This window comes from Dromiciops gliroides, chromosome X (genome assembly GCF_019393635.1).
Source record: "Dromiciops gliroides isolate mDroGli1 chromosome X, mDroGli1.pri, whole genome shotgun sequence".
Taxonomy (NCBI): Eukaryota; Metazoa; Chordata; class Mammalia; order Microbiotheria; family Microbiotheriidae; genus Dromiciops; species Dromiciops gliroides.
Genome location: NC_057867.1, coordinates 10,709,846 through 10,728,461, shown reverse-complemented (window position 1 = coordinate 10,728,461; position 18,616 = coordinate 10,709,846). Strand labels below are relative to the sequence as shown.

Sequence of the window (18,616 nt, the reverse complement as noted above, 5' to 3'; positions counted from 1 at the left end):
ACTAGTCATTGTCTACCAGGTCTATTTCACCTTGTAGAGAGGCTGAAGGTTATGATTCAATTCTTGTGAAGTAGCAACATCAACCTCTCTGCCTTCTAAGCTAATAATAACTAATGGTGAGTGTTCAGTCTGTTGATGATTGAAAACTTACTATTAAACATTAATACTCCTTGAAAATAAAGGGCTTAGCTTCTTGTGAAATATTTATAATTTCAATTTCAGAAAATCAAAGAATATTTGAAATGAATCTGAGAAACATTCTACAAGGAGTTCTAGAGCAAATCCTTTTAACAGCAAAAACTTTTTTTGTAAGTGAATAATCACCTCTCTACTCTTTTTTGTCAGTTCTTTTTGTTTGTTTTTGTGGGGCAATGAGAGTTAAGTGACTTGCCCAGGGTCACACAGCTAGTAAGTGTCAAGTGTCTGAGGCCAGATTTGAAATCAGGTCCTCCTGAATCCAGGGCCAGTGCTTTATCCAGTGCGCCACCTAGCTGCCCCTTGTCATTTCTAATATTCACTTATTGGATTTAAGTAGGGATATTATTTATACCTGGAGTGGCTTGGCTTTCATAAACAGCTTCCTGGATGCTCACGTCCCCAAGTTCTTCAGTTTAAAGGACTCCTCAAGAGTGGAGAGAACGCAATGTATATATTTTCGACCTGTCGGTTAGATGTCATTCATTAAGGATAAAAGTTAGTTAGATGTCATTAAGGATAAAAGTAAAATGATTTTGTGCTGTGCCACAAAACAAGTCCCCAAACCCTTCACCTTAGATTAGAGAACAAGATAAGAAAGGCAGTGAATCATAGTGGATAAAGTTATCAGCCCTGGCATCAACAAAGTCTGGGTTCAAATCCTCTGATGCTTATCAGCTATATAAGGCAAGATCAAGTCCTTTAACCAAATCCCTAGTTTTGTCATCTGTTAAAAAAAAAAAGGAGCTAACACTTGTAGTATCAACCTCATAAGGCAACTCTGGGGTTCAAATGACAAACTATGTATCAGCATATTATAGAACTTCAAAGCTGGCACATGTGTGTACACATAGATAGACATGAACACACGTTCCAGAGAGCATTATTATTGATTCACAAACCCCAGCAACCTGTAGGTCATGACTGGGCTCTGAATTTAAATTTCACTAAGTAGATCTTAACCCATATGGAATTAAAGAATCCATGTGTGAGTAGGTTTGCCGTTAGAGAGGTATGTAACTAAAAGTTATAGTACTAATTGCAGGCAGAACAACCGCCATATTATTTCATTTGATCCTCACAACTCTGATGTAGAGGTGATTATGCCCATTTTACAGATGAGGAAACTGAGGAAGAGACAACCAGGATCACACAACTAGCAAGGCCTTGAAAGCAGGTCTTCCTAATTACCAAGTCTGGCACTGGCACTTTATCCACTATGCCACCTAGCTATTGTTGTTATACTTTCAACCAAGACATTTTTGGAAAGGCACAGAAACCAAGAAGAATTTAGCATTTCATAGTATCCTTTTTCACCAGAGAAGCTCAGAGAGACACCCACCATGAGAGAAGGAGGAAAAAAAACAAACCACAAATGTATTACGTGTGGTAGCCATTTCTTCTCTTCTTGCTTCATACAAATATTTATACATACTTGAATCATTCAAAAGCTAAATATAAATGTAAGGGAGGAGGAGGAAGGTCCATTAAAATAAAGCAAATAAAAGCCAGAGTCTGAAGGGCATAGCAACCACCCCTCAATACCACCCCAACCTGCTGATTCCAAAACTTCTGCCACAACTGAAGACTTCCCAGTAGAGCTACTTCTAAATACTTTGGCTGGGTATAACTCAGATTCATTTTGGTTCTCCGATGGGGACACAACGGTTTAGTGTGGGTTTTCCAAGAGAGAGATACCCACACCTGGGGGGGGGGGGGTTGGAGAGAAGCCTGCCAAAAGGATAAAGGGAATATTTTGATTGGATTTTTAAAAAACCTGACTTCCAATTAATGAAGCTGCAAACTTTTTGGAGTAACCCTTGGAAAAGTACCTCTCATTCTCACTGAACAAACTTGCATGGTTTTAAATCTGTAAATTTACTGAACATGAAACCTCATAAGGTTTTAAATTTATTAAGTTAAATAAATGGAGATTATTTTAGTAAATTATCTTTCAAAATCGACCTTTTATTTTTAAAGTGCATATACATGGCAGTTTACAATTTATTTCCTTCATACTAAATAGCACATACAGGAAGGTTTCCCAGAGGGCACAGGACTGCAAAAAGTTATGTAGCCCTTGTGTGGTGGAAAGAATACGTGTGGTTTAAGTCAAGAGCCCCTCTGTTTCACTCCTAGCTCTGCCACCACTTGTCTGAGCTGGGGAGGTTCTTGAAACTCTCCAAGTTTACCCGTTTGTCAAATAAGGTGGTAGACTTCTAAAGTCCTTAAGGGCGGTGCTGAAAGGGGTTTATAGAATACTCTAGGCCTTTTCTTTCCCACCATTCTTTCCAGGCATGGCTAAAAAAGGGCCGGCTCTGCTAATACTGAACCTTAAACAAGAGGATCTCACCCACCCCCCACCCCCCAATCCTGACCTCGACGTGATTCAGGGGTAAGGGCGCTAGCTCCAAAGCCACAGGTTCAAAGCCTGGCTCTGCCCTTTACTACTTTTGTTATTCTTAGGGCTCCATCTAGGCCAGGGGATGGGAATTCGAGTTAAAATGATGCTGATATTAGCAATGTGACCCTGGTTAGTCACTTAATCCTCATTACCCCGCAAAAATAAACAATCAAATAATAAATGAATAAATAAAAATACATAATATATATATATATATATATATATATATATATATATATATAAGATATATATAAAACGCTGCTGATAACGGTATTTTCTTCGCATCATTGGCTTCCCATTGCCATCTCCGCACTTAAGGACGTGATTGTGAGGAGGGGGCCATAAGCTTCGCGAGACCGCCCGAGACGCCAAAAAAAGGCTTAGCAGGTCTGGGTTACGACCTACCCCCTCCTTTTGCAGAGGAGGAAACCGAGGCCCGCGGGCCACAGGGGTTAAGGGGCTGAGGCCCTGAGCCGCCCAGTTCTACGTCTGCCTCCATACTCGGGGGCAACCTCTTCCCTTCGCCTCCGTCTCCCCAAGGGTAAAGTGAGGGGTGGCAGGGGCGGCCTCCGCGGGCGCGCCCCGATTTTCCTTCTTCACGGCTCCCGGCCCCGCCCCCCGCCCCCGGTTCTCCCCACCGAAGAGCAACGGCTCCAAGGCCCGCCGCCGACGGCTCGGGGCCCGCACGGTCCTCCGGGGCCCTGGCCCACTCACCGACCCCAAATCGACGACGACGAGCGCCGACGACCAAGACGACGAGCGGCGCCGCCGCAGCTGCCGCCGCCCTGCCCGTTGACAACGACCTCCAGGCGACGACGACTTGACGACGGCGAGAGACGCAACGCCTGAGGAGCTGGGCGGGCACCGGAAGTGCTCGGCGGCCCCACCCCACCCCCACCCCCGGCCTCGCGCGTTCTGGGCGGGGTTCCGGTGGAGGGCCGCTCGGAGCGAGGCAGCGGAAGTGGGGCGGGGGCGGGGAGGCTGCGGGAAGGCGGGATTTTCGCAGGTGCAGCAGGAGGGCGGTTCGCGGGCCTCCCTCCCTCCTTCCGTCTCTGGCTCCCTCCCTTCCCTCCCTCCCTCGTCGTGTGGGCGAGGCGAGGTCAGGGCTTGGGGAGCACGCGCTCGGCTTTAGGAGAAAGGTAGGGGCGGCGGCACGGGGGCAGTGGAGGGTGGGGGGGGTGGAGATAGGAGGATGCCAGATGTGGGCAGCTGAGTGGGACCGGAAGTGATCCCAGCAAGGGCCCTGCCCTCTTTAAGCATCCCCAACAGCTTTCCCTCTCTTCATTAACATTTTTTTTTAATTTCCCTCCTCATTTTAAAAAATTCTATGTTACCAGGGATGACTCATTGGGGAGGGATGTTTAGAAAAAAAAATTTTTTTTTAAATTACGGGGAAAAAAATTCATAAGCTGCCCTTCCTCTACTGGGCCCTGCTTTAATGTTCCAGCAGTCTCCCCCGAGAGGGTCAGAATTGGGTTGGGTAGAAGCACAGCACTTCATCTCCCCCAAAGATCCTTATCTTAAAAGGATCACCTGGCCTTAAAAAAAAAAAATTGTGGGAAGATGCTAGTCTTCCCCCAGGACTCAGTTTCACACCTCCCAGAACAGGCATCTTCCCATCTTGGAAACAAAATGCTTTCCCACCAGATGAGCTAAGGGTTGGTTTCGATGTCTTAAGTACCATTTTTTTGGATGCAAAGATGAGAGCCATCCGTGCAATCCAGTTGGGAAACTAAAACATAAAGGCAGGAAATGATGAGAGAACATCATAGCTAACATAGGAGTGGGTAATAAAGCTAAAGAAAATGTAAGGGGGTGGGTGTTTTATTTTTTTTTAATTTGTATTTTTAGAGTAAAGTTTAATCAATGGAAATTTTTCTTGGTTTTACGTTTGTTTTGTGTATCACCATAATTTACCCCATTAACCCTCCCAGGGAACCATCTCATATAATAAATAGTATTATTAAAACAAAAAAAAAGAAAAAGAGGAAGTAATCAGCATAACTGGTCAATACATCAAAAAAGCTTGAAAATATGGGCAACGTACAAAATTTGTGGACTTCCCATTTCTGCAAAGGAGTGGGGTATCTTCTCATATTTCTTCTTTGGAGGAATGCTTGTTCTTTATAATTTTGCAACTAAAATTTTGTTTTTCAATTTTAAAAATTAATTTTAGTTACATTTGGGATATTTGCAGTCTGGTGGAGGAAAAAGTCTATGATTTTGTATTCAATAAATGTTTACTTTTTAAAAAATTTCCTGGATTTTCACCCCAACAAAATGCATTGTGCAAGCCTATGGGGAATGATAAAAAGGATGCGTGCTGTAGAAAAACCAGAGAAAGAAATTATTTACAGCAAAATTGGAATTTGAGGAATGAGCTGAATTAATATAGGTGAGAAAATGGGTGAAAGAATCTATAAATCTGAACATAGGGGTGAATCTAAGATCAGAGAAATTGAGAGGAGAAGGGATTTAGGAGACTGGGACAGGTTGAATTGGACTGGGAATAGAAATTAGTAGCAATAAAGATACTAAAATTTAAAATTGGAAGATTGGAACAATTGCAAGACAGCCATTTTAAAAACACTGGCACACAGGATTTGTTTTGTAAACTGGAGGAGAATTATAGGGTGCTGAGCATATCACTGGAGTTATTCTGAATTCCAAAAGCTAATTCTACAAGCAGGACTGATTTATAGATATCCATCTATGTATGCACGTAGACGTATGTGCATGTTAAGTACATGCAGCATCTCTTCGGCATTCTTTAATATGGTGCTCCTGCTGCCCCTCAAATAAGGTCCTCTGGGCCTTTTTTTGCCTTGAAAATCTCAATCTGTTTCATGGTAACAAGCAGACAACACGTGTGTGGCAATTTTATATTTAAATTGCCTAGTCAGTGCCTTAGTTAACAAATTCTCTTGGAGGAGGAGAACAGTGCAATAGCTTGCCTGTCTTTGAAAAATCAACTTTAAAAACACACCTAGAGCAGGTAAATTCTCTCAAGCTGCTTAGTCAAGCCCAAACATTTCAGCAGCTTCAAGGAAAAAGCCTACCACCTGTCTAGGATACCAGGGATGAAATAATGAGGCAATATACACCAGAGCAAGGAGTAAAGTTGAAGCATTTTAATTGTCTTAATACAAATCAAATGGGCACAGGGAAAAAGAAAATTACACAAAAATACTGAAAAATAAAATTGCTCAATTTGATCAACCTTCTTAATAAGTTGTGAAGACCTCTAGCCAGTCAATTTGACCACTTAGTGCTGTCCTCAGAAGAAGTAATCTTTGGCATCTGATCTTCATGAATCCACAGTGTAGCTATTTATTGAACTTAATCAAAGGGCAAGTGTCCTCAAATTTACTTTTTTAAAATCCCAACAGGACCAGTGCTGGCCAGAGACAATGGCTGCTGGGCACAATAACTTCTATATTGGTCTGAGCTTGGCTCTCAGCTCCAGCATTTTCATTGGTACAAGCTTCATTCTGAAGAAGAAAGGACTTCTTAAGATTGCTAGCAGAGGCTCTGTGAGAGCAGGTATAGCAGACTCTATTCTTGGATTGGTTTGTCAGAATTTTTCTTTCCTCTTGCTTCTTACCTGAAAAGATAGGTGGTGTTAATATGGAAAGGAGGCTAAATGGGAATCTCTAGATATTGCTATTAGCATACTTGCTAATTGACTCTTAGAAAAGGTTGAAATTGGTTCTGAGAGAGTTTTTAGGATTGTCTCTGAATTTGATTTATCATTATCCATGATCATGGAGGAGAGCGAGGACAACTGAGAATTGAATGTACTTTCTGGTTTGAAGATGACCTGAGATTTTGAAGGTGCTAGGCAGAAGATATATAAGTTACTCAGTAAATCTGCAAGAATAAGCCATTTAGGGGGCAGCGAGGTGGCACGGTGGCACGGTGAATAAAACACCGGCCCTGGATTCAGGAGGACCTGAGTTCAAATCCAGTCTCAGACACTTGACACTTACTAGCTGTGTGACCCTGGGCAAGTCACTTAACCCTCATTGCCCCTCCCTCCCCCAAAATAATAAGCCATCTAAGGAGAGCAGTTGTTGGGTTCAGATTTTTAAAACCTTGTTCCATTCAGTCTTTTGTTTGGAGTTCATAGTTAGAAGTTGCACAGTATAGACCAGAATTGGGCTTTATTTGTCTCATCTATCGCCCACTGGTATGTGCTGTGCCCAAACCCAAAGCCCACCATCAGGGGCAGAGTTTCCCTTCCTTGGATATATTGAAAGGAGCTGGGTGCTGTGATGAATCTTCTGTGTTGGGGATTCACAAGTTCTGGTCAAAATGCTCAATCTTTTGGGTGATAAAAAAGGGAAAGAAAAAGAGAAACCTTTAGGAAGTTGGCAGGAAGAATCCAAGGTCCTTCCAAATTATAGCAGAGCAGGAGGAGAGGGAAAAGTCTTTTTATCCAGAGAAAAATGTTCTAGTTATACTGTTGCTCTCCTTTATTCCCGTCCTTTAGACCTGGTAGATTTGTAACTTCTCTTCTTCTTCTAGGTCATGGGGGCCATGCATACCTAAAGGAGTGGCTCTGGTGGGCTGGACTAATATCCAGTAAGTTTTTTTGGTTTGTTTATGAAATTACAGCCTGAATGACAAATAGTGAAATAAGCTTATTTTAGAATAAGCTGGAGAGATGACCATTCTGCACTAAACATGTAAAAGAGTTTTTTCTTTTGTAGTTCTAGTCACCCAGTGGTATTTTGGCAAAGATATACATAAATATGTATAGCAGATTTTTGATCACATTGATTATAACCTGGTTTGGTATGGATCAACAAGCTCTCACGATTTTCTCTTTTGCTCCCAAATGAATGTTTCTTTTCCTACATCCTGAACACTAAAATATGTAAGTATACTCACACATGGTCACATGGGTGACCCATATTCACTCCCCCTTCCCTTAAGCAAAAGCTCTTTTAGATCTTTCTACCTTCTATCCTAGCTCTTTGTCCATTTTCCAGGTAGACAAATTAACAGCAGTGACGACATGGCTTCTGGGGCCTTGGCTTACTCACTTCTCACAGATGACTTCCTAGGAGAGCTGAACAAACCAGGGTGACATTCAAGAGACTATAAGACGAGGATTGCCCTCGTGTCTAGCACTTGGAGGTGCCCAGGGGCCTTGAATGACAATCCTGACTACTCAGGCTTTTGCTGGAATAGAGTGGTCTCATAATCATAGCAAAATGAGATGCTCATCACCTCCTGTTAGCTCTGCTCAACTTATTTAACATTTAATTCACACAGTCCACATTTATTGATACTTAGTACAGTACAAATTAGGGTGTAACACTCAACCCTTGTTTACTGGGATTATATTCCCAGTCTGCCAGGGCAGCAATCAGTTACTGGTACAGGATCCTAATTTCACTCTTACTCAAGGATTTCTGTCAGCAAGGAAGAAGAATTTATGAAAAAAGCCCATGTAAGAGCCCAAGACTTTGCATTAGGTAGCCTTGGCTTTAAGAACTGGATGGATGGATGAATGAATGAATAAATGAAGCATTTGACCCTGGGGAGACACAGATAGAAAAGGCAGATAGTCCATGCTCTCAGGGAGCTCACATTCTAATGGGGGGGAGAGGGAGTAACGCATTTGGGAGGTTCCCACTACAAGCGGGAACTGTGAAAATCATATCGGTGGGGCAGCTAGATGGCGCAGTGGATAGATCACCAGCCCTGGATTCAGGAGGACCCGAGTTCAAATCCAGCCTCAGACACTTAACACACTTACTAGCTGTGTGACCCTGGGCAAGTCACTTAACACCAATTGCCTCACTAAAAAAAAAAAAAAATCATATCGGTTTCTGCTATTGAACCATTGGACAGGGCCAAGGACTTTGGTATAAGAACATTGTTTTCCAAGACTTCATTAGGTGTGTGTACAACACCTGCTGGAGCAGTGGCCAGACTACCTCTCCGTCGGAGTTGACAGCTAAGGGCACTGGGCTGGAAGAAATGCTATTCCCAAGGCTCTTGGGCCCAGGGTTCTGGGTTCTGGGTTCTCACAAGTGGGATCTGAGGGGAGATGGTGGTCAGGGTGGTGATGGTTTCACTTGTCTGGCACATGCTGCCTCCTGTTTTTCCCTCAGGGTGCCCGACTCCTTCATCTAGGCTGGCTCGCCTGCCCTGTATGTCACAGTTGGCGGGGCTTCCCCAGACGATGGCAGGACCAGTGGTCTAGGAGATGCTGCCACTCCTAAAGCTCCCATGCCTATCTGCCTGTTGGTGGCAGTTGGTCAGCATTTTTTGCTGGTGGTGATGAGGAAGGTGGGCCCCTTCTCCACAATGATTTCTCCCCTCCATGATGGCTGTGGGGGCTGGGCTGGAAGCACATCTGGTGATTTGGTAGGGTGCTGCTATTCCCAGAGCTCTTGGGTCCTGGACTGTCTCCATCAAGATCTGATGAGAGATGGTGGTCCACCTGTAGTTGCTATAGATAACACTGTACCCATGCCAAGTTTGGTTTGCAATGAAGTGCACTTTTCTAACCAAGAAAGTTGCTTCTCCTTTGCAGTGGGAGTCGGAGAAGCTGCCAATTTTGCTGCGTATGCTTTTGCCCCAGCCACACTAGTAACACCCCTGGGTGCACTGAGTGTGTTAGTGAGGTAAGCAATATTCAGGAGCTTTATTTGAGTCCATGTCCTAGCAATGTGAAGCGATGATGTATTATTATTGCTCAAAATATTTGACTCCATTTCCCAGTTTCTTTGTTTTCTTGCATTCTTTTACTAAAGTTTAGTCACTGGAAGTGTTTCAGTTCTTAGGAGAAAAAAACTTTTCTTTCCCTTAACTATCTATTTTGGGTAAAAAGTTTCATTTTGGAACTTTATCAATCTATTGCTGGGAATTCTTTTTTCTTGAACACAGCAGATTGTTTTCTTCCTGCCCACCAGACCTGACCCAACTTAAATGAGTATTTATGTATTCACATTTTGGGGGTTTTATTTATATTCCTGTGTTTTCCACCAGTTTTCACCTTTTTTTCCTTCCCAGGATCTGCTTGGTCCAGTTAAATGCTTAGCTATCTCACTCCTGTTGAAATTTTATGTAATATAGTGAAAACTCTTGTGAACCTGGTTGTTTTCACTGTCACTCAGAGTCTCCCCTTTCCTGGGCCAGTATGGTACTTACTGATTTATAGATCAGTGTTATTGGTAAAGGAATCTCTGCCTGGGTTTATTGACATATTTTATGTTTACCCTCAGTTCAATTTTGTCCTCTTACTTCTTGAATGAGAAGTTGAACATTCATGGGAAGATTGGCTGTGTGCTAAGTATTCTGGGCTCAACAATGATGGTGATCCATGCCCCCCAGGAGGAGACGATCTTCACCTTGGCAGAGATGGCTGAAAAACTGAGAAGTCCAGGTACTAGATGGGAAATTATAACATGATTTTGATTTGAAATACCTTAATATGACAAAAGTTCTGATCAGAATTTGAGTCTTTTTATTCTCCCTTGATGGGAGAAGGTAGATAGTTTGAGCAGTCCCAGCCTTCAGCCCTATTCCAATCTGATACTTCAGTCCTGCTCTGATGTCTCATTGTGGCATGGAGGTGGCTGTGCTTTCTCTAGACTTATGCAAGCTCTGGTATGTATAGGTTCTAAGCTAAAAAGGCTTTGAATATGGTGCTGCTGACAATGTCTGCTGTCCGAGAACTAGCCTTCCTAAACACAGAGCAGCAACTCATCAGTTGTTTGGCCACTAGTTGATGAAGTCTTTGGTCACGGCAACCAGTCTTTTCCATCTTCTACTTCTGATATTTTTTTTCTTTCTTTTTTTTTTTGTGAGGTAATTGGGGTTAAGTGACTTGCCCAGGGTCACACAGCCAGTAAGTATTAAGTGTCTGAGGCCAGATTTGAACTCAGGTACTCCTGACTCCAGGGCCAGTGCTCTATCCACTGTGTGACCTAGCTGCCCCTATTTTGTTTTTCTAATTCATGAAGCTCTAGACTCTCAGTACCTGCCTGTTTCTGATTACACTAATCTGGATACATCTGGTGGAAAATCAAATTCCATGGCAACTTCTTGGAAAATGCTGTCTTGGAGGATAGGAGATAAGAGGAAATCTCCATCTCTGTTTGTCAGGGATAGTGTATTTTGTTTACTCTGGACTTTATTAATCACGTGTGAGTTCTTTTTAATACTATATAATTGGGGCAGCTAGGTGGTGCAGTGGATAGAGCACCGGCCCTGGAGTCAGGAGGATCCGAGTTCAAATCCGGCCTCAGACACTTAACACTTACTAGCTGTGTGACCCTGGGCAAGTCACTTAACCCCAATTGCCTCACTAAAAAACAAACAAACAAAAAACTATATAATTATTCAGATGAGTCGTTTTCAACATTTTTGTGACTGCCCCGCCTCTGATGATCCACTATCTTCCATGAGAATAACCAGAAGGTTTGGTTTGATCCTTAGAGGAGGAGAGAAGCTCTTTTTCCCCCAATAAAAGTCAGAAGTAAACTTTCCCAGCTGTTGAGTGGAATAGAGAAGGCAGCCAGATTATTTGGGATGGGAATGAGAGACAGTGATAGACAGCTAGTTGTTTTGTTTGTTTGTTTTTTTGTTTGGAGGTGGGGCAATGAGGGTTAAGTGACTTGCCCAGGGTCACACAGCTGGTAAGTGTCAAGTGTCCGAGGCTGGATTTGAACTCAGGTCCTTCTGAATTCAGGGCCAGTGCTTTATCCACTGCACCACCTAGCTACCCTCTAGACAGCTAGTTGTGAGGAAGAAAAGTGGCTTGTGGAGACCACTGAATGATCCCCAGCTAGGACCTTTAGGACCCTCCTCATGGAAGACTTTCCATTTTCATCTTTAGAACTGCTGATGTGGCCCAGTAGGCCAGGAAAACACCGCCAAGGCCTGAAATGGCAGAAGCAGAGCCATATGTACCCTTGGCTTTTTGCTCCCCTTTGACTCTCACTCTGCCCTTCTAGGATCTGAGCTGGAGGGGATGGATCTCAGAGGCTGTTGAGTCCAACCTGTACCTGAAAAAGAATACCCAGGCATCCGGTCTTCCAACCCTTCCCTGAATCCAATTCTTTCATCTAATCTTCATCCTCTGGCCGTTTCTATCACTTTCCTGGTGCCCCTCCCCAGATGTTCTCTGCCTAATCACTGTCCTTGTTAAAGTGTAGTGTCCCCAGCTAAATGAGCACAGTGTCCACAGGCTGACCAGGGCAAAGTGATGCTGGAATGCTTATCTCCCTGATCTCAGACACAATGTCTCTCTTAATGTCCCTCAGTGTTGCCTTAGCTTTTTTTGGCTGCCATTTCCCAGTTAGTCATTGGGTTGATTGTCATCTACTATGCCCCAGGCTCTTTCAGAGGGACTGTTGAGTAGCCATCTTGTACTTGCAAAGTTGATTTCTCTCTCTCTCTTTTTTTTTTTTTTTTGTGAGGCAATTGGAGTTAAGTGACTTGCCCAGGGTCACACAGCTAGTAAGTGTCAAGTGTTTGAGGCCTGAATCCAGGGCTGGTGCTTTATCCACTGCGCCACCTAACTGCCCCAAAGTTGATTTCTCTTAATCCAAGTATGAGACCACATAAAGTGATAATTTATGGAATTATGTAATGGGGTAGGCATGCCATGGGAAGTGAGGCTGCAGTCACACTTTAATAAGGCACAGAGGGTGGAGCAGGGAACAGGCACAGAAAACACAGCAACAGTCGGTGAAAAGGGATAGAGGCAGGGGGCAGCTAGGTGGCGCAGTGAATAAAACACCGACCCTGGATTCAGGAGGACCTGAGTTCAAATCCAGCCTTAGACACTTGACACTTACTAGCTGTGTGACCCTGGGCAAGTCACTTACCCCCCATTGCCCTGCAAAAACAAAAACAAAAAAGAAAGAAAGAAAGAAAAGGGATCGAGGCAGACAGTGTGGGAATGGGAGATGTAGAAATATTTTACTGACTAGGACTAATTTGGGGGCTAATCTGACTGGAGGACTAGTCTGGGGACTTTTGACTAGCTGACTATCTGACTGCATTTAATTTAATATGGGCCATTTATAAAGTTCCACCACACTGCTCCCAAATTGATAAGCAAAATATTAAGAAGCCTCTTAACTAAATAATCAAAGCAGAATTTATTTATGAGATACAATTTAGAATTAAGAATACAAGGAAATAAAATGTACAACCTGACTGCGTTCCAGGCATCTCTTTCCACCTGCTGGGCCTGGAACTTTTTTAATACAATAAGGGCCATAGCCGCCTCTTGCCTTAGGGTGTGTTCCACTTTCACTGCTCAGCTCCTTTCTAACTCTGAGCCCTTTTCACTTTGTCTATCTCCCTGCTTCTAACTTTCCTCTCCTTACTGCCACTGCTGAACCCCTGTGTTTCTCTCTCACCGGCCTCTCCTTCCGTTCTCCTAGTGCTCCAGTGCCCTTCTGTTCTCTTAATCTTTGCTTTCTCCAACCTGTACCTTGTGCTGACTGCTTCTGTGCTCTCCGCTGCCTCCTGTTCTGTCTGTCTGCTCTGTCAGTCTGCCCTCTGCCTCCTTTGCCGCCTCTCTCCTCTGTTCTTCTAATCTTGTCAGTCCCCTTTAATCTTGTCCGCCGGCCCCCCCTGAGTCTAATTCCCAGGTCTATATATATCTTTCTTTTCTCCACTCAAATCTCGGGGCTCTTTGCGCCCCCACGGACCAAGTTAATCCACCAGCCAGGGCTGTGGCTGGGGCTGGGGCTGAGGCTGAAGGTACGCTTGAGCATCACGTGCCTCAGCACAGGCTACACCAGAGCCCGACCTGGACAAGCCCAGCATCTCTGGGATAGCTCCGCTCAGGGCAGAGGGAGCTGGGGGCTTTTCCCCACAGCTGTCTGACCTGGTGTCTCATACAGCCCATGGGGCTTTTTGGTTCAGCTGAAGCGGAGGGGGAGGGGCACCAGCCCTTCCCACACAGAAGAGACCCTGAGGGCCTAAGGCCCTAATCTCAGCCCAAAGGTAGGGTCCCCAAATCAAAATAAATTTCCACAGAGATAAGGTGGCAGGGGAAGGCAGGTATCATGGGAAGAGTGGGTCAAGGAAGAGAGGTACAGAGTCCATGGAATAACCGTGAATTGGAGTTGGGAATTCTCAGCTGCATGGACCCAGGTGGAGGAGGAGGCAGAAATTTGCTCAGGGGGCAGAAATTTGAGGTCTCAAGGTTGAGGCCTTTTGGGGGGTATAGACTTTTATCTGTGTCACTTTGGAGTTAGTTCATTAACATAGCCACATCATCTCAAAGTTATCAGCACCATTTGGTGTTCTTCTGAACGTACTTACTACAACGTCTGGAATTTCTCTGAGATTTGGATATCAGGATCCAGAAGAACCTGACAACAAAGCCCAAGTCACTTTCCCTGACTCAGCACATATTACCAGGATGTGATTTGGGGTTAATATATGATACAATTTGTAAATTATGCACCTTTTATCTTTGGAAGAGTTTGTACACAATTTCTAGGTTGCCCTTTGCAATCTTATTTCCTGCTTTTGTTACTTTAAACTGGCTCTTTATAAACTTACCCTACTAACTAGAAAGGAGGGGGGAGGTGGTCAGAGGAAGTAAAATAAGCTAGACTTTTTTTTTTTTTTGCGGGGCAATTGGGGTTAAGTGACTTGCCCAGGGTCACACAGCTAGTAAGTGTTAAGTGTCTGAGGCTGGATTTGAACTCAGTTACTCCTGAATCCAGGGCCGGTGCTCTATCCACTGCGCCATCTAGCTGCCCCAATAAGCTAGACTTTTAAACACACCCTATCTCTCCTAAGAAATACCATCTTATTAAATTTGACCCAGTGGTCTAGCCTGTTGAGGTCCTAATGCTGTCATCCTTTCTAGGTTTGTACCATCTGCAAGCGGATACGCATACCATCTATGCCTTTATCCAAGTCATTGGCTAAACAACGTTAAATAGCCCTGAGCTGTTTGACACAGATCCAGGGCTTGTGGACATCTCATTCTGGGTGTACCAAACTGAACTCATTACCTCCCCACTTAAATTTGCCCTCTAGCCTAACCTGGTTTCTGTTGATAGTTCTACTTCCTCGTCATTGGACATTGAAACCTTGGGTTAGTTTTTATTTACTGGTTCTCAACGAAGCACCTACTACTATGTGTATAGCACAAGGACAACACTCTCTCCTTTCCCCTCCCCGCCCCCCAGCTTTTTTTCTCTTCTGTGGAGGATTAGACAAACATATCGTACCTGTATTTTTCCATTATTTTATCACATTCTTAAGAGTTCACGGTACATTTCACATAATTACTTGGGTTTAATATAATTTCATATTAAATTCATGTGATTTCTAACTTTTTTCTAATGCTTTAGGCACCCTATTATAGCCCCATAGGAGGAGCAGTACTTCCAGTTGGAGTAGGTATTAATTCGATAGCTCAAAATCCATTTCATCCACAATGAATTCCTTACTCATGTGCCTACACCCTGATCTGACGTGGCCTCCCCACCAGGTTGTTTCCTGATGGGTATCTCTGATGCAGAAACTGTCTCTTCACATCAGACCTTTTTTGATGGGGACAGATATAATGAAAAATTTTAGATCTAAAACCTTACTGGTTAATATGATTAAAGGACCGACAAATTGATTCATTGTGCATCTTGCTGAAGTGTATGTATTTTAATAATTTGGCATTTCCTATGCCTGTCAGACACAACAGAAATGACTGAATGATGTCTAAACCAAAAATGTCTGTATCGTAATGTGTTTCAGATTTTTATTAATTTTATTAATTTATTAATTGAATTCTCTTTTCTCTCAGGATTCATTGGCTTTGCCATATGTGTACTGGCCAGTTCCATTGCCCTCATCTTTGTGGTAGGACCTCGATATGGCCATAGTAACGTCCTGGTGTACATTCTTATCTGCTCCTCGATTGGTTCCCTTTCTGTGTCCTGCGTCAAAGGTTTGGGCATCTCCTTGAAGGAGCTATTTTCCGGGAAGCCTGTCCTGAAGGAACCCCTTGGTTGGGTGCTGTTGTTTTGTCTGGTGATCTGCATAAGCATTCAGATCAACTATCTGAACCGGGCTTTGGACATTTTCAATACCTCCATAGTTACTCCCATCTATTATGTCCTTTTTACCACAGCTGTCATGACCTGCTCTGCCATTCTCTTTAAGGAATGGCAATATATGGTCCTAGACAGTATCATTGGCACAATCAGTGGTTTCCTAACCATAGTTTTTGGCATTTTCCTTCTTCATGCCTTTCGCGACATCCCTTTTTCTCCTGACCTAATATATTTTTCTCCAAGGTCAAGTTCGGGCAATTCTCATGCTCCTCCCTGGAGGGAAAACGAAAGGCAAAATCAGCCTCTCTTAGATGGAGATACCCCTAACAAAGAGTTCCAGAACATTGAGGTTGGAAGGGTTGAAAATCTGTGAATAATCTGTTTCTGTTGGGTCAGGTGACCTTTGTACTTTTGCTTAAGATCTCCCCTGGCCTCTGACATCCAGCCAGAGCAAATCAGATTACATGGTGGAGAGGAGCAAATTAATCCCTAACTAGTAAACAGTGGAACAGCAGAACCTTCCCAACTGCCCTGTTGTTACTCAAGTCTCATTTACTTCACTTGCATAATATGCTGAGTTCTTGTAATACATGGTGCTAGATGTCTATGTGAATGTATATCTATATACCAGTGAAGTGTTTGTGAAAAGAACCATCTATCCCTCATCACTTGTTCATACAGAAACCTAAAAGATGCTAGTCTGACATATTTGTACAGTTTGAGAATTCAAATGTTTTAAGTGTTTAGTGAACATTAGTTTTGTGGGGTTTTTTTAATGTTTTTAAAGGTGTTTTTGTGTTACTTTTAGTGCTAACTGAATCCTGACGATTCTGAAGTTTGTATCAAGGACTTGAGTATAATTACTAATAACTGCTGGCTGCGACCACCTGCCTGGTGAGAAGATTCAATTCTAACAACCACATTCCAAAGATTATTAACACTACCCCCTCCCTTTCTTCCCAGAGCTCTAGTGCCTGAAGTCCTGGAGAGCAAAGCTTATTTCTTTAGCTACCCAGAATGCCTGTTCCAGTCCTTTTACACTGAGAGAGCTGGGTCTGCCTGCTTATTAAAGTACATTCAGAGTCACTTAAAATGTAATGTGTGCAAGTCCAAAGAGAGAAGCAGCTTAAATGGCTCCTTGCACCTTTTTGGCTTCGCTTGGAGCAAAGAGTTGCTTTGTCCCTCACCATTTCCCTGAAGACTTCCAAAATTTAGTGGCAGCCTCCACATGATGGACAAACAGCAGTTATAGGTATTATACTTCCCGTCTGCAGATCATCTTGGAGTTTGGAGTGCTCTTGCCTGCATGTACTGAATTTATAGGAGGTTCATTGTATGTTTGAAAGAAATAACCAGTCACTAGAATGTAAGCTCCTTGAGGGTAGGAGACACTCTGGTTTTTATTTTTGTATCCATACTTGATGGTTAATAAATGTTGATTCTTGATGAGCAATATAAGTATTTCTGTTATTGTTCTTTCTTCCAGGAATAACTTTCCAATTCCAGTTCCAAAAGGAAATTCTAATTCCAGTGAGGGGGAAAATTGAAATAGAAGTGTGTACTCCTGCAACTTTGAGCTTAATTTCCTCTAGCTAGTTATAGATTGCTTCAATAGAAGTACAAAAAAGGTCATCGAACCATCTCTTTTTCACCCATTAAGGACATACAGTTTCATCTGTACCTTAGTTTTGGAGAGTTGCCTGGGGGAGACCAAAATGAACTGGCTTGTCCAGGGTCACATCACATAACCAGTATAACGTGTAAGAGCTGAGGCCGGCCCTCTCTACTAAGCCAGCTGCTTCATCATCTATATTCAACAACTATTTGTTAATCCATGATCCGTGCCAAGGATATAATGTAAATTATTGTGTGGCTGAAAGAATCTAGAATTTTTCTATTTGACTGTCAAGAATGGGTTGGGGCGGGGGCAGCTAGGTGGCGCAGTGGATAGAGCACTGGCCCTGGAGTCAGGAGTACCTGAGTTCAAATCTGGCCTCAGACACTTAACACTTTCTAGCTGTGTGACCGTGGGCAAGTCACTTAACCCCAATTGCCTCACTAAAAAAAAAAAGAATGGGTTGGGACGGCTAGATGACGCAGTAGATAAAGCAGTGGCCCTGGATTCAGGAGGACCTGAGTTCAAATCTGGTCTCAGACACTTGACACTTACTAGCTGTGTGACCCTGGGCAAGTCACTTAACCCCCATAGCCCCGCAAAAAAAAAAAAAGAATGGGTTGTAGATCATAGGAGTGAGATCATAGGAGAGCTAGTCCAGTTCCTTCATTTTACAGATGAGGCAGTCCAGGGTCACAAAAACACTAAGGGGCAGTGCAGATGCACTTGTTCCTTTGGCAATCCCCCTTCTCTAGAAGGGCTGAAAGTGGATAGAGTGGCGGTGAGGGCCTGGAGTCAGGAATACTCTTCCTGAATACAAATCCAGCCTCAGACACCAGCGGAGTGACCTTGGTCAAGTCAGTTAACCTTGTTTGCCTCAGTTTCCTCATCTGTACAATGACCTGGAGGAGGAAATGACAAATCACTCCAGCATCTCTGCCAAGAAAACCTCAAATGGGGTCACAGAGAGTCTAACGTGACTGAACATTTCTCTAGGGGAAAGAAAACTTAGTGATCTACTGGTTTGGGGTCATAAACTAACTTTAAATTTACATAATAAGGCTCCCTTTATTTTTGTTGTTATTGTGAAGCAGTAAATATGGAGCAGGCATATAAAAACAAGCAATTATTCGGCAACCTCACTGTGTCCACAAATCACTATATAGAACATGAGAAACTAAGCAGGGAGGATTCAAGGCCATGTTGGGAATAGAGGCTGCCTCTGGGCAGTTTGTCCCATTATTCCACTTGGAACGGCTTGGGTGGTCTGGCTACTCTGGGGTTTGATAATGGGACCAGGCTAGTCATGTCACTTCAAATAAAATTGGCATGGCTCAACTTACTTCTCCAAAT

General features: G+C 43.4%; 2 protein-coding genes across 7 annotated transcripts in view; one reads left to right on the top strand and one right to left on the bottom strand.

Moving 5' to 3' along the window:
* The window catches only part of TAF7L (TATA-box binding protein associated factor 7 like), a 30,794-nt gene extending 27,314 nt beyond the window's left edge, over positions 1-3,480 (bottom strand). For 5 of the 6 annotated variants that reach the window (XR_006353899.1, XM_043974086.1, XM_043974088.1 and 2 more), the window contains exons 1-2: positions 3,314-3,480; positions 551-660 (exon numbers count right to left, since the gene is read on the bottom strand). The gene's annotated coding sequence lies outside the window, so the exon portion shown is untranslated. The remainder of the gene's footprint in view (positions 1-550; positions 661-3,313) is intronic. The other variant, XM_043974087.1, reaches the window with a different exon arrangement.
* Positions 3,481-3,558: 78 nt separating this feature from the next.
* LOC122734196 (magnesium transporter NIPA2-like) lies at positions 3,559-17,093 on the top strand. Its single transcript, XM_043974939.1, has 6 exons — positions 3,559-3,738; positions 5,989-6,142; positions 7,127-7,183; positions 9,150-9,240; positions 9,841-10,001; positions 15,399-17,093. The coding sequence occupies exons 2-6, from the start codon at positions 6,010-6,012 to the stop codon at positions 16,019-16,021; spliced, it is 1,065 nt and encodes a 354-aa protein (XP_043830874.1). The 5' UTR covers positions 3,559-3,738; positions 5,989-6,009; the 3' UTR covers positions 16,022-17,093.
* The last annotated feature ends 1,523 nt before the right edge of the window (positions 17,094-18,616 follow it).